This window comes from Sus scrofa, chromosome 9 (genome assembly GCF_054392235.1).
Source record: "Sus scrofa isolate SSC_HxYL_T2T_F1_AM1 chromosome 9, Sscrofa_HxYL_maternal_Yorkshire_Landrace_v2.0, whole genome shotgun sequence".
Classification (NCBI taxonomy): domain Eukaryota; kingdom Metazoa; phylum Chordata; class Mammalia; order Artiodactyla; family Suidae; genus Sus; species Sus scrofa.
This window is the reverse complement of record NC_139391.1, coordinates 98531840-98547922: the sequence shown is the minus strand read 5'-3', so window position 1 is coordinate 98547922 and position 16083 is coordinate 98531840. Positions and strand designations below refer to the sequence as shown.

The 16083-nt window shown below is 39.8% G+C and overlaps 1 protein-coding gene across 7 annotated transcripts in view; it reads right to left on the bottom strand.

Annotated features, from left to right (window-relative positions):
• Positions 1-16083, bottom strand: part of ELAPOR2 (endosome-lysosome associated apoptosis and autophagy regulator family member 2) — a 221335-nt gene that overhangs the window by 89390 nt on the left and 115862 nt on the right. For all 7 annotated transcript variants that reach the window (XR_014815973.1, XR_014815970.1, XR_014815971.1 and 4 more), the window contains one exon: positions 5599-5719. Coding sequence is in view for 2 of the 7 variants with exons in the window: in XM_003130217.6 (XP_003130265.3) it covers positions 5599-5719 (121 nt within the window). In the remaining 5 variants the exon portion in view is untranslated. The remainder of the gene's footprint in view (positions 1-5598; positions 5720-16083) is intronic.

Here is a 16083-nt window from a genome sequence, read left to right as displayed (position 1 = left end):
TAAGCTGCACCTCTGCCCATGTTTCCTCTGCCTCAAATGCCACACTGCTTCATGGAGGTAATTAACATCTTCCTCAGGGTTCACCTCAGAGATCCTCAGAAAATTAACATGTATGGCCCATTAAGTATGGAATTTAATCCCCATCTCAACTCTAAGTCAGGATGCAATTTTTCACATGAACCTGTCCAGGGTAAGATAACTTTCCAAGGTTATCCAGGACAAACTTCAAACTTGGACCTGCTTCACTCTGAGGTCCTCTTGACTCCTTCGAGGCAGAAATCATTCCTCCCTCCTTGGTAAGGTCACCCTAGGCATTTATAACTATCTTGCACTTTGCCCCTATACTAGAAACAATTTATTTACCAATCTGCTCCCTTATTAGAATGAAAAGTCCCAGAAAACAGGAATCTTTTGTTCTTTTATTTTTGGATCCCTAACATCAAGAATATAGGAAATACTCAACAAATGTTCAGTGAATGAATTAAAGCTCAACAAACAGTTGTGGACTAAATACCTTGCTCAAGACTTATATGAAGTCTGTTGCAGACCTGGGTTTCATCCCAAGTGTCTATCACATCTGACGACAAACTGTGGGAGTCTGTGACAGACCCCAATGCAGTAATGCTGTGACTGAATCTCATAGAACAAAGAAATGATAGGAAATCAGTTAAATCACAGCATAATTAACAACGTATAAAAATTTACTAAATTGGCCAGGTATGTGAGTTTAAATCAGTTTCCCCCAAAACAGAAATTAGCCAAAAGGGTCCAAATACACATTGGATACAAGAGTCCTATAAGCAAATTATAGGAGAAACAGAATGTGGTTAATACATAGTAATACATGTGCTATAAATAATTACTATGTCTCTCAGAAACTTTATTATGAAACTGTTCACTGAATCCCTCCATGAAGTGGGTAGAGCACTCACCATTTTCTGAAAGTATTGGTATTTCACCACCGAAAACCTCAACATGTTTCTTCTGTTTACATGAAGTATTTCTGGGGATGAGTGTTCCATACAAAAGACATAATCACCATTCATTACCAGCATGCTCTGTTTGCCCCAGTGCACCGGGTCTTGTACCAACGACAACTCCACACAACTGAAACAGACCATGTACTGAATCCTGGGAAAAAGCCTACAATGAAAAGAGCTACAATTCCCCCAAAATGACTTTTTAAATATCTCACCCAGAAAGCTAAAACCAACTCTCTTTCCATGAGAATCCTTCCTCTTCTTTCAACTCCAAACTAGAATTAAAAGCTGTCAACTCTGCTCATTCTTAAGGCCATGAAATGTAGGTTATAAAAAAAGATCTGAGGTACACAATGAAAAAAAGGGAAAAATGTATTTGAGGGTGTTTTTCTAATCTGAATATAGAATTTTTAATCTAAAAACCAAATATTAGTTTACATAAAATACTGAAGTACAAGATTAAACTATGCCCGGGATACCATGATTTGATGCTAACATACCAAATGGGATTACAGATATCTTAAACAATCATCCCCAATTGGAATATGACGTGTTAAGGTTGTACCTGAAGTCACAGGCTGAGAAACACGTGGAGTAAGCAATAGAAGATGCACATTCCTCAAAGAAAGAGATAGCTTATTATGTTTATTCTCCCTCAGTACTCTAGACTTGTCTGAAAACACATAATTCAACGGGTGACATAATTTTATCCTAAATCCTAGTTCCAAGCTTTTATTTCTAAGGTTTGGCTTGAAATCTTATTTTTCTTTCATAGGACCCAACTGCTGGGCCATGTCACCATGATGAAACTTCTGAGTCCAGCAACTGCTGGCATCACTCACCATCCTACGTTTGGGCATGACTCAGGCACAGCTTGAAAGTAGCATGCCACTCCTGCACCCCAATACCTCCACCCTCTTTCATCTTTGAAGGACAAGTTTCTAATATCTTCCCGTGAAGATGGCCAGAAACAGCACTTTATGCCCTGTCCCCCATGAGGCCCTGGAAGCTCCTCCAGGCTGTCATCTTCAAGTGGATAAGAAACAGGCTCTACAGTCAGACATGTCTGTATCTGAACCCCATATCTGCCACACACTGGCTATATGACCCAATCTGCAGTAATTCACTTCACCATTTTAACGCTGAGTTATCTCATCAGTAAAGCACAAACACTGAGAGTACCTATCTGCAAGAGGGTTGTTGTGAGGTTACAATGGAAAATGATGCAAAGCAAAGCTCGAAAAGCAAAGCTCGAAGCACAATGTTTAGCATATATTCAGTACGTGAGAAATGGTAGCCAGTACTAGCAGCAGAAAATCTAAGCCACTAAAGAAATATTCAGTTATTACCATAACCGCCTTCAGCAGTGCTCTGATGACCAGCAATGTTGTCAATGCCATGTTTAATGCTGTGAATTAACTGAGCTTCTAAGTTACTTAGCTCTAGTAAGTTTCTTAGGAGTTTTAAAATAACCTGCCTTTACCACACAGAGAAAAAGTCATAATCGGAGGCCAGACTAATATCTTTCAGAGCAGATGTAAGTATAATATACAGAAATACATGCAAATTCAGATTTCAGGCAAACTACCAAAATAAAAGTGCCCCAGCCATCACATAAGTATTATCATTTTTAGGGTTTCTTTTTTGTGTATGTCTTTTTAGGGCCAAAGCCAAGGTATACGGAAGTTCCCAGGCTAAGGGTCAAATTGGAGCTGCCTGCCTATACCACAGTCATAGCAACACTGGATTCAAGGCTTGTCTTTGACCTACACCACAGTCACGGCAACATCAGATCCTTAACCTACTGAGTGAGGCCAAGAGTCGAACCCACATTCTCATGGATCCTAGTCAGGTTCTTAACCCACTGATCCACAACAGGAATTTCCCTAGGGTTTCATTTTTTAAGTACTATCATTTTTTAAAGTAAGTACAATTAATAATGACTTGATTACTAGACTGAATTTTAGGAGAAGTTCTAGCTGGGGTGTCAAATTCATAACATTAACTGTGGAAGATTATACTAAATAATGAGCAAAAATACCCCTGGCAACTTTCAGGTAGAAATAATTTCTAATCAGGTATCAATTCTGAAACAGATTTTTGAACCCTTGGGCAATAAATTTAATCAGTAGTGTGTTAGTAGCGTTGAACAACCGGCTTTCAAGAGGCACCTGATTTGTAGTGTTTGCCAATTCCCACAGTGTAAATATTCTACCATGGCCCATTTTGAATGAATAATTAGTTCTCAAAAGACAGTGCTAGCCAACAGCAGCACACCACTTAGCTACGGAGTAGTATTCAAAATGGTTACATAGGGAGTTCCTGTCATGGCACAGCAGAAACAAATCCAACTAGGAACCATGAGGCTATGAGTTCGATCCCAGCCCTCACTCAGTGGGTTAAGGATCCAGCATTGCCATGAGCTGTGGTGTAGGTCACAGAAGCGGCTTGGATCTGACATTGCTGTGGCTGTGGCGTAGGCCTGCAGTTCCAGGTCCGATTAGATCCCTAACCTGGGAACTTCCACACGCTGCAGGTACGGCCCTAAAAAGACAAAAAGGTTACATAGTTTACTTCAGTAGGGTTGTTTACAAGAGAACCAAGGAATTAGCCCACAGGGAAAAGGCAAATACAGATAAATGATAGATATTCTAGGAAGGTGACAGAAGCAATTTTGCAATGAGCTAATTCCACAGGGGATATTCAGACTGTCTCTCTTTTAACTGCAACCCTCCTTCACTGAGAGCTGGCCTTCCCTTTGCACAGGTGGCCGGATACACCCAGCCTTGGATCATCTTCTACACTGACCCTACTAATCTCTTAAGATTATAGCTAGAGCAAAGTCTTTCCCTGACTATCTGGGTTCTTAGGTTCCCTCTGTACTCATTTAATATCATTCCCTGAGAAATAATGACATTCTTCCCTAATTTTCCTCATGAGACATGCTGTTGTTTTGTCTCTCATTTATCAGTAAACCCACACCCATGCTAAAACTCCTCCAGCCAGTATTGAGATACAGTCTCTCTGTGAACAGGAAAGAATTAACTATCCATTTAATTACTTTTCTTATCTTTCATTTAGGGACAGAAGAACTCAGCTTTTAGCAATGGTTGTACAACTATAAATGTAATAAAATTCATTGAGTAATTAAAAGAAAAAGAAAAAAAGGAAGACCATTTGGAAGACTGTAGGAAAATAAAAACAAACTCTGTCTGGGGGGTGAGGGGATGTGCTGGGGGGGATGGAAATACTATAAAACTGGATTGTGATGATCACTGTACAACTATAAATGTAATAAATTCATTGAGTAATAAAAAAAAAATCTCTGTCTGACTCCAGCTTTCAAATCTAGGAGAGCCCATGATGGCTTCACAGCAGGAACTTGTGAGTCATCAAATTAAAGGATTTTTAAAAGCAGAGTTTATAAATGAAAATAAAGGTAATGAGTATCTCTCTGTTAATTCATAATGTTGCACTTCAAATCTGCTTAATTGCTAAAAGACAAGCTGTTGAATGTTCAGTTCTTTAGTCTCTCTGTACATGACACTAAAAAGGCAGATTACAGTATTTCCCTGGCAAAAAAAGAAAAAAGCAAAGAAATCCACTGCCAAGGTTCTGTGGATGTGTGTTGCTGGGGATGGCACAACAATGTGACTGCACTTAATGCCACTGAACTGTACACTTAAAAATGATTAAGGAGTTCCCATCATGGCACAGTGGTTAACGAATCCGACTAGGAACCATGAGGTTGCAGGTTCGATCCCCGCCCTTGCTCAGTGGGTTAGGGATCCGGCGTTGCCGTGGGCTGTGGTGTAGGTTGCAGACGCAGCTCGGATCCCACGTTGCTGTGGCTCTGGCGTAGGCTGGCAGCTACAGCTCCGATTAGACCCCTAGCCTGGAACCTCCATATGCCGCGGGAGTGGCCCAAGAAATGGCAAAAAAATAAATTAATTAATTAAATAAAAATGACTAAGATGGTACATTTTATATACTATGTTTAGCAATATTAAGTGTACCAAATGTTAATATGTACACCAAAAATGTCTAAGTTTTTTTTTAATTTAAAGAAAAAAGGAACACAGAAAGGAACAAATTCTGCAACTCTGCCCTTTAGAGTTTCATGTTAGACATTACACCAGATTTTCTTAAATAAATATAACACCCTTTAATATTACTTGTGTCTCATTAGACTTCAGCCACAAGGGCACCAAGTGCTGAAAAAGGATGCTTTTGCCCTGCTAGTCGTCAATGTTCATTTTTTTCAAAGGTCTTTTTTTTCTTTCTTTTTAGGGCTGTGCCTGTGGCATATGGAAGTTCTTGGGCTGGGGTCGAACTAGAGCTGCAGCTGCAGGTCTACACCACAGCCACAGGAACACCAGATTTGAGCTGCATCTTTAATCTATGCCACAGCTTGAGGCAACACCAGATCTTAAACCCACTGAGCAAGGCCAGGGATCTAACCCATATCCTCATGGATACTAGTCAGGTTTTTAACCCACTGAACCACAATAGGAACTCCTCAAAGGTCTTTTTTATTCTTACAATTAACTTCTCGGGCTAATATGCAGGGCTTATGATTTAATCAGGAAAACAAAATTGTCAAAAAGTCAAAACATACTGCATTCTTTGCCTCTCACTGGATCAGGCAGGCCGGAGCAGTCCACTGCGGAATTCGGAATGGCAACTCTCCACCTGGATCCACTGCTATCGCATTCTGTGTATTCGAAGTGGTAATCTTTCTGCAAATAATCACAAAAACAAGCCTTTGTTAGAGCCAGTTTTAATGGGACAACTATGCTTTGTCAATCATCCCCAAACCTGCCTGGAGGTCTGGATCCAAACTATTCTGTCCGGTTGATCCTCTTTTTCCCCCACTCCCTCTACACAAAGCAGTTTCATGAGTGGGAATTTATCACACCAGGCACTAAGCAGGTGCTGAGGATCCGACAAGGGCCAGGACAGCCAATGCACTCATGGTGTGACCAGCAATGTGTAGTCTCAGACATCCTAAAAGGCAACAGCCCATGTCATTTTTTGCAGGCTTTTTAATTTTTAAGTAATTGATAGATATACGGGTAAAATAATCCTAGGAAATTGAAGGCTGTCACTGCCCCAAGTTTTTCAAACAAAAACATAAGAGAATTACTCCCACTGACCTAATTCCTCACTCTGTTTAAAATTTAACAGAAGGCATAATCATTAATCATGCAAATACTAACTAAAAGACTACCAGCTTTCAAAGCAGCTCTCCCAGGCTCAATACACTCCCGCCCTCGCGGGCTGCCTTCCATCACTGACTGTGAAACAGACCACTTACTACAGCTGTCAGATGAAGACCAACCTACTTGTCGCTGGCCTTTGGTTGCTTTGAAATGTACCTTCACAGTGACCTCCCTTGCTCAGAGCATATCACACATGTGAGATGCTTGAGCCGAGAGGAACGAGAACAAAATGTCACTGGAGCCTTTCAAGAATGAGAGAAGTTATAAATCTACCCCCAAATCTTTTCAGTTCAGTACCTTAGAAGTTGCTAGTCTGCTTCATCGACTCTGTTTGCCTCCTTTACTGTATCAGTGACAGGAGTGAATGGAAATAGCGTCACATAAGCATCAGGAAATCAGGTGGGGGTGGGGAAGTTTCTGTGTATGTGGAGTGTGTGTTTTTATATGGAGAGAATACCAGTTAAGAAAGTACGTCTGGAATAAGGCAGGTCGCATTTTGAATTTTCATCCGATTCCTCCACGTATAATCAATATGCTCATTGGACAAGCCACTTTACCTCTCGAGGCATCTGGTTTTTTTTTCCCCCACTGGTAAAATTAGAATAATAGTATTTCCTATCTTGTACAGCTCTTGTGGAAATTAACTGAAATAATGCAAGTAAAATGTGAGGTGTGTTAAGGTACATGGAGCTGGCACTTAACTCGTGGTAGAATTATTATCCTTGTGAAGGACAATGTGGAAACAGAAGATAATACAGAGAAAGGAACTAGTGGTAAGAGGGTAAGGCACAAACAACCCCAGTCCCTGCCTCCTCGACTTCAATCCCTAAATGCACATCAGATAAGATGAGAAGAGACTGAGAGTCAGAGGAAGTGTAATCACTGGGCTGGAAGCAAAGGTCTTCAGGCTACATTCAGACACTCCCCCAGGAGTAAGATTCAGTAGATCCTTGATGCAATCATCTCTGAGAAGTATTTTTTCTCAATTTTTTCTTTGCAAAATTTGGTAACAGAAAATTTGAGATTACGTCATTCAACAAGAGTCTAGATTTCAAGTACGTTTTACTACCAATTAAAGGCAAGCCCACATACATTAAAAAATCAATAAAGGCCACCAAATGGAAAAGCCTTTCCAGAGGTAAAGATGAAAGGAAGGAGAGAAGAAGGGAGGAAGGGAAGGAAGAAAGGGAGAGGGGGAGAGAGAGAGGAAAACATAATAAAGTTCACAACATTTGACAACATACAAATGTTCAACATTGTAGATTAAGTCATCATAAACAAAAGAAAAAGGTACGCAACAAAACAGTAAAGAAACACAACAAAGTTTAATTCAAGAATACTGGGTTTCTCCCTCATACACTGTTGATGGGAACATAAATTGGTGCAACCACTATGGAAAACAGAATGGAGACAATAAGGTCCGACTGTACAGCCCAGAGAGCTATATCTAATCTTGTGGGATAGGCCATAATGGAAAAAAATATTAAAAAAGGAATGTATGTGTGTACATATATATATGTATGTATGACTGAGTCATTTTGCTGTACAGCAGAAATTTTCACTACACTATAAATGAACTATAACTTTCTAAAAGTTCAGAAAAAAAAAAGAATACTGGATTTCTGAGTTCTGAAAGTAAATGGTAGTAATGGCTGCACAATATGAATGTACTCAAAGCCACTGAACTGGACACTCGAAATGATTATGATGCTAAATTTGATGTTATATATATTTCAGCCTAATTTTAAAAATAAACAATATAAAAAGAGTACTGATTTTCTAAAAAATCAGTAAGGAAAAGGACAAATAACTATTTAGAAATATGGTCAAATATAAGCAATTCTTTAAAGAACAATACAAATGGCCAAGGAGTTTATGAAAAAAAAGTTGAACATTGCCTAAGAAATACAAATAAGGGAGTTCCCGTCGTGGCGCAGTGGTTAACGAATCCGACTAGGAACCATGAGGTTGCGGGTTCGGTCCCTGCCCTTGCTCAGTGGGTTAAGGATCCGGCGTTGCCGTGAGCTGTGGTGTAGATTGCAGACGCGGCTCAGATCCCGCGTTGCTGTGGCTCTGGCGTAGGCCAGTGGCTACAGCTCCGATTCAACCCCTAGCCTGGGAACCTCCATATGCCGCGGGAGCGGCCCAAGAAATAGCAACAACAACAAAAGGCAAAAAAATAAAAAAATAAAATAAAATAAAAAATTTAAAAAAAGAAATACAAATAAGGATTTTCTTCAAGTTGGCATGACATTTAAAATACTTCCTTAAAGCTCTCTAAGGTAATGAAGTCATAAAATGAGCACTTGTGTGCTTCCAACTAGAAAACAAAGTGGTAAGGCTTTCTGGAGAAAAATACATCAATATGTACCAAAAGCTTTGAAGTATTCAAAATCCTGACTCCAAAATTCCACCTCTAGTATCTAATTTGGAGGGGAGGGGTATTTCATGTGTTCAGTGATTTATGTACAGAATTGCTCATGATTAACTTTGCTACAGGTTGAGGGAGTGTAATTAATAATTGAGCATTACAGAATCTTGAATTTACTTTATCTGGTATTTTTCACAGGTATTTATACCAGTAAGTACTCATAATTATGTGGATTAGGAAAGTCAGTTATTGGAGTTCCCGTCGTGGCTCTGTGGTTAACAAACCCGACTAGGAACCATGAGGTTGAGGATTTGATCCCTGGCCTCACTCAGTGGGTTGGGGATCCAGCATTGCCATGAGCTGTGGTATAGGTCGCAGATGTGGCTCAGGTGCCACATTGCTGTGAATGTGGCACAGGGCGGCAGCTACAGCTCAGATTCCACCCCCAGCCTGGGAAACTCCATATGCCACAGGTGCAGCCCTAAAAAGACAAAAAGAAAAAAAAAAAAGGAAAGTCAGTTATTATTCCCATTGTTCAAATGCAACTCAGATTGGGTAAATGACTTAGAGCTACCCAGCTAGTAAGTAGCACAGTTGAGAGCACAAGTCAAGCCTACTGTTTATTTACCAGTGCTTTCAGTTCATATAATGCTGTTGTGATAAAAATAGAAGATTACCTTTTAAAATAGAAGGAGCGGAAGGGGAGTTCCCATCATAGCTCAGCTGAAACGAATCTGACTAGCGTCCATGAGGACGCAGGTTCCATCCCTCACTCAGAGGGTGAAGAATCCGACAGACACAGCTCGGACCTGGTGTTGCTGTGGCTGTGGCATAGGCCAGCAGATAGAGCTCTGAATGGAACCCCAGCCTGGGAACCTTCATATGCCATGGGTGTGGCCCTAGAAAGACAAAAAAATAATAATAAAATAGGAGTGGTCAAAGTTTCAAATATAAAAGCCTGATGGTTATAGAAGTCTACTTATACTCATAAGGATGTCTCACACTCAAAAAAGTACAAGAGCACACAGATAAGCAGAAACCATTAGATTGTCCTCTATTTCTGTATTAGTTTTCTATGGATGCAAAAATTACCATATACTTAGCCACTTAAGACAATACAAATTTACCCTTACATGGTTCTAGAGGCAAAAAGTCCAAAACCTGTACCACTGGGCCAAAAATCAAGAGGTCAGCCAGGCTGTGCTTTCTCCAGAGGTGCAAGGGGAGAAGCCCCTCCATGCCTCTTCCAGTTTCCGCTGGCTGCTGCCATGCCCTGTTTTGTGGCTTCTTCACTCCCATCTCTGCTTCTGTGGTCACACTACTGTCTCTTCTATATCTCCCTCTGTCTCATTCTGCTAAGGACAATGGTAATTGCATTTAGGGCCCACTTAAATTATTAAAAGAAAAAATTCCCGCATCTCAAGGTCTTTAACTTATTCACATCTTCAAAGTCCTTTTCTCTAAAAAGAGAACAATTCATAGGTTCCAAGTATAAGGACAAGACTACCTTCTTTTGGATGAAGGGCATTATTCAGCCTACTACAGGCCACCCTCTGGCCTCAAAGATTCATTTCCTGCCCAAATGCAAAATTCATTCACCACCTACCAACATCCCCTAATGTCTCAACCCACTACAACATCAATTCAAAGTCCAAAACCTCATCTACATCTCATCAGCTCAAAGGCCCCTGATCTAATCATCTAACTCAGGTACCTGGAAGACTCTGGTTATGATCTATAGTGGGGCAAGATTCCTCTTCATCCAAGGACCTGAGTTACCTGCTTTCAAAGCATGATGGTTTTGGACGTCAACAACAACAGACATTCCCCTTCAAAAAGAAATAAAGTAGAAGCAAAGGAGGAAGAAAGAAGTCAAGAGTCTCAAGCAATATCAAAATCCAGATGGGAAAATTCCATGGGATTTCAAAGCCTGGGAATAATTCTCTGTGGTTCATGGCCCCAATCTCTAAGCAAAGGCTCCAACTTCAGAGTGATTCTCATGTTTTGTTTTTGCTTTTGTCTTTTTTTGAAAAGTAGAACATGTTCCCAGTGGAACAGTTTTATTGGTCTGTTTCTTGCATTTCAAGTTGTGGGAATCCAATAGCCTTCCTCCATTTCATCCATCTCTGTCAGTTTCTGGATGTTGACAGTATTTCTGCTAATATTATCAAAAACTTGTGGGTCTCCTGTGCATGTCAGGGACTCAGGCCATTAGATGGAAGATCCTCCACACATCTTTTCTGGATAACTCCACCTCTATTCTTGGCTTCTGCAGAGATGACTGACATCTACAAATCACACACCTAATTTCTTCAGCATCAGCAAAAGGTTTTCCTGCCACACTCTTGGCCTTCTCTCCACAGCATACTTTCCTAACCATGAATCTCCTAATTTTAACATCTTTTATAATCTGGATAGGCTAATAATTTCCCAAATCACCAAGTCTGGATTCTATTTTGTTTAACATTTCTCCCCTTGATTTCTCTCTTTCCTCCAACATTTTGCTATAAGCAGCAAAAAGGAATCAGGCTATATACCTTCAACACTTTGTTCAGAAATCTCTTCTGTCAATATCCAAATTCATCACTTACAAGTGTTACCTTCCACACAACCACTGGACAAAATTCTGCTAAGCTTTCTGCCAATGTATAACAAAAATCACCTTTCCTGCAATTTCTAATGATGTATTCCTCATTTTTTCTTCTCAGTCCTAACCAGTAGCATGTTTAAAATGTCAACCAACATTCTACTTAGGACAATTTAATGTTCTCTAAGAAAATCCAGGCTTTTTCTAACTGTGCTCCTCACTGCTTCCTGAGTCCTCAATGAGAGGATCTTGAACATCCGTATTTTTACCAACAGTCTTTTCTGGGCAATCTAGGCTTTTCCTCTAATGTGCTTTAAATCCTTCCAGTTTATATATATGCATGACTGGGTCACTTGGCTATATAGCAGAAATGGACAGAACAATGGAAATCAACTATAAAAGAAAAAAATAAAAACCTAAAAAAAAAAAAAATCTTCCAGTTCCTGTTCATTATCCAATTATAAGGCCACTTCCAAATTTTTAGCTATTTGTTAAGTAGCTCCCCACTTTCAGGTGGTAACATCTGTATTAGTTTCCCTACAGCTGCTGTAACAAAGTATTATAAATTTAGCACCCTCAAACAGAAATTTCTTCTCTCACAATTCTGGAGGCCAGAAGCCCAAAGCCAGTATCACTGAGGCATTGCCCAGGCCGCTCTCACTCTGAAGGCCCAGGGAAAATCCAAACCTTGCCTCCTTCAGCTTCTGGAGGTGACCAGATTCACTGGCATGTGGCCATATCCTCCTGCCTCAGTGGACACCATGACTTCTTCCTCCTCCCCCTTGTGATTTAGGACCCGCTCAGATAATCCCCATCTCAAGATGCTTATTCACATCTGCAAAACCTTTTTTTCTTTTTCGTTTTTTTTTTGTCATATAAGGTAATATTCACAGGTTCCAGGGATTAGAACATGAGTATCTGGGAGGTGGGGGTGGGGTAGTATTCGGGCTCCCAGAATCTCCTCCCGCAGAGAAAACTAGATCAGCCATGCAGCTGCTTAATGGTTTTCTTGTTCCTCTTGCGCCCAGTGATTTGTATAAGGAAGTCTTTCCTATTTCCACATCCCACTCAGAAGATCCCAGCCCCCATACATAAAATTCAGGCAATTTGTTATCATCCTTGCAAAATAATGATGCTCAGCAGCGTGGCCTGAATTTCAAATGAAGCAGGGCCTCTGAATAAAATAGGTAAGCTCAAGAAAACTCTCTTCCTGCACTGCCTCTGTGTTATTCAGGTCACCATTTATGAGATGAGAACAGCAGTAAGTACATGGAGAAGGTATGTTGTATTTTCTGGCTGCAGCAGTGGATGTCATATGCCAATTAATTCTCCTATGATTCTCTATTCTACCGCCTGCTCTGGAATACCTTTGAAATCTAAAGGGGCACAGCTATAAAATTACAAAATTCTTCTGACTCCAGCAGGAAGCTATAATGTGTTTATTTATCATTTAAAAATACTGAAAAGCAAACGTATTTCATGAAGAGGGCAGCTCTTGGGGTCAGGAATTTAGATTGTAGCCCCTGCCAGATGAGTTTTATTTTTTTAAATATTTAATAGGCTATTTCATCTGGGCTGGTAACAAAATTTTTTTTAAATCTCTTTCTGAGGTCAACCCTTAAACCCATAGCAGAGATTTAAGAAAGAGTATGATGCAGTAAAGTCACTATAGATATAATATATAACCCCCAAATATTCTGAATGATATTCAGGTACTGAAAAAAGAGAACTACAGCCCATAACTTTTTAGATTTATACCTTAACACCCCATAACTCTGGCCACAGACCCAAGTAAACATTGAGCCAAACTGATCCCTTGAAAATGGGAATTTTTCTAGGTATCAAAGGGCAATTTTAAAAAGAAAACGTAAATTTTTTTCTAATACAGACACAAAATTAATCACGAAGATTTTATTTAAGTCATTAACTAGCAAGTCAAGCAGGAAGTAAGCTACTGCCACCAGTTCAAAGGAGAATTCAAAGAACACACATACACAGGCAATCAGAAATGTGGAACAAATTAATTAAGAGATGCAGAACTGGGAAATATCAATTGCATTTCAAAGGATAAAAAGCATTCTCATTGGTACAGACAAGAATCATTTGTATTACTATCAGTTTCCTACATCTCACAGTGCTGGAAAATAGTTGAAAGAGTACAAAGACAGAGCAAGATGCAACCCTACAGAAACTGATCATTCAGCAAGGTGCACTAAATAGGACACCCAGTCATCTTTCCTTCCTGTTTCAACATGTTTCACAATTTTTCCTGACAATTTTTCCTACATTACAGAGCTCCTGACAATTTATCACCAAACTTAATGCTATGAGTCAGAACACACTCTGAACAACAGAACATCCACTCACAAGCCACACTCTCCAAATTATAAACCAGAGGAAGTGCTTGGCCCTATCCTACTCAAGAGATGGCAATTAATTAGACAGGTCTGCAAATCACAACACACTGGGGCACGAAAATATCTCCCCAAATCACAAAATGATGGGATTCCCTCAACACCTTACATTGCAAACATGTGGGAACCAGGAAACAACCCAAAAATAGACAGCACATGGAATTACTCCTAATCATTGCGGATGAAAAGCTGTGGCTTCGCATCTGCAAGAATGAAGTCACTAGCAACTACAGTCACTGACCTTCAATACACCCTGAACTCTTTTCAGGGTGGAGATGAGAAATGAGGTAATCTGCTTTGGGGAAAAAGCCTGGTAGAATAGGCCTTTAGATAGTCAGACATTTTCAGAAGATTTTATGAGTCCACTTTCTTGTACCTACTCATATCTAGAAAAGCACTAAAATCATTAACAGAGACATCTGCTCTTTGTGACTGGCAACAATCTTCTGCACAAATGTGTGTCTGACTGCACATACCCCCTTTGCCAAAATCACATTTATACCTCTCTCGCCCACTACCTCTCTGGAGCAGTTCCTCAAAGCTATCTGAGAGGCTGCCTCCTGGGTTATAGTCCTCATTTTGCTCCAAATAAAACTTAACTCACAGCTCTCACATTGTGCTTTTTTCTTTTCAGCAGACATCAGCAAACACTTAAGGGAAGATTATCCCTCAAAACAAACCATGATCTCACACACACACACTCACTCACAAGTCAAGTATAGGTCAATAACAAAAACAAAAACAAAAATTCAAATTGTGTTACCTTATACCTAAACAGAAAATGTCAGGATACACCTAAATAAATATTAGATGCTCATAGTACCCCCTACGAAAGAGTCTCTCCTGTCCAATCCTTTTTCTCTCTCTCTTTTTTTTTTTTTTTTTTTTGGTCTTTTTATCTTTTTCAGGCCACATCTGCGGCAGATGGAGGTTCCCAGGCTAGGGCTCCAACCAGAACTGTAGCCACCAACCTACGCCAGAGTCACAACAATGTGAGATCCAAGCCACATCTGCAGCCTACACCCAGCTCAGGGCAATGGCAGATTCTTAACCCACTGAGCGAGGCCAGGGATCGAACCCATGTCCTCATGGATGCTAGTTGGGTTCACTAACCTCTGAGCCACAATGGGAACTCGCTCCTTGTCCAATCTTTAGTCAGCCTCCTCTGAACCCTCTTCTCAATGAAGCCTTGACCTCTGGGCTTCCATGTTCATCTTTGCATCAACCAGTTTTATCAAGAATCCTGTCAAGTCAATTAAGCTAGACTCCCCCCTTACCCCTAACGTTTTCTCTTAGTAATTTTCCATCTACTGACCCTCGCCCTGCTCCTTCACTAAAAATACCCACTTGCTCATGCTATATTTGGAACTGAGCCCAATTCTATACTGAGGTCTCTTTTCTCCTATTGCAATAATTCCTGAATAAAATCTGCTTTTATCACTTTACCTATGGACCAGCTCTAGTTTTCTGACACTCCCTATCACAAGAGTCATTTATATGACAAAAGCCGCACAGTGCTCATGGAAAAATCTGGGGTATCATCTTCTAATTATGATAATCTCTCTGCTATAGTTTAACTATACATAGGCCAATGTTTAAAATCAATCTCACATATAACAATAATATGCATATACGTATATATACATCTTGACATTAAACAATACACATTTTATATCCTGATAATATGCATCATTTATCATGATTTATATCTATATCAATATACATCCTTTTTCTATAACATCAATATATATCATTCTTTACTATATGACAGTTATATTAAATAAGAAATAAGTACTATGACATAAATGTTATGAGAGAGATTTAAATAACTGTAGCAAACACTCCCTGTACTCAATAAGCTTATGATTTTGTTGGAGCACACAGGATGGGGACACGTACACACACACACATCCTACATAATTTTATTTAAAAAGCATAAATATTAAGGGCTTCAAAGTGGAATAGTAACATCATAACTCAGTGTGCAAGAAAAACTCTATCTGGTAAAAATTACCAAGAAAAACCCCTCAACTTTTGCAAAAAGTAACATGTATACCACTTCTCAATAAACTCACTACAGCCCATTTTTACTTAAGCCCTTATCAGTTACTCATTTCTTAGGAGTCAAATGACTTTTTTTTAACGGCCAAGTTTTCTAGAAAAAAAAAAAAAGGTAGAATGTGCATGATGTGACCTCATTATATCATGATTTCAGAGTCAGAGGAAATTTCTGTCATCTTGAACCACTTGAAAAGGCTTTTAGGTCAAAGCCTTGAAAGACAGGCAGGGTTTGTAACTACTTTAGTACTTACCAGTGCCTTCATAACTAGCTGGTTTAATTGAGTGTGATAAATAGGCCAATGCTGAATACACCCAAAGATACACCTTGAAGCACATTAGTCTAAGAAGGGTGGGTAGATAGGTGATGAGCGAACTAACAAAAGAACAAACAAAGCTGCTTGCTCTACAGTAGCTGTATTCACAGTACTGCAGGAGCCCTGCCTAGGCT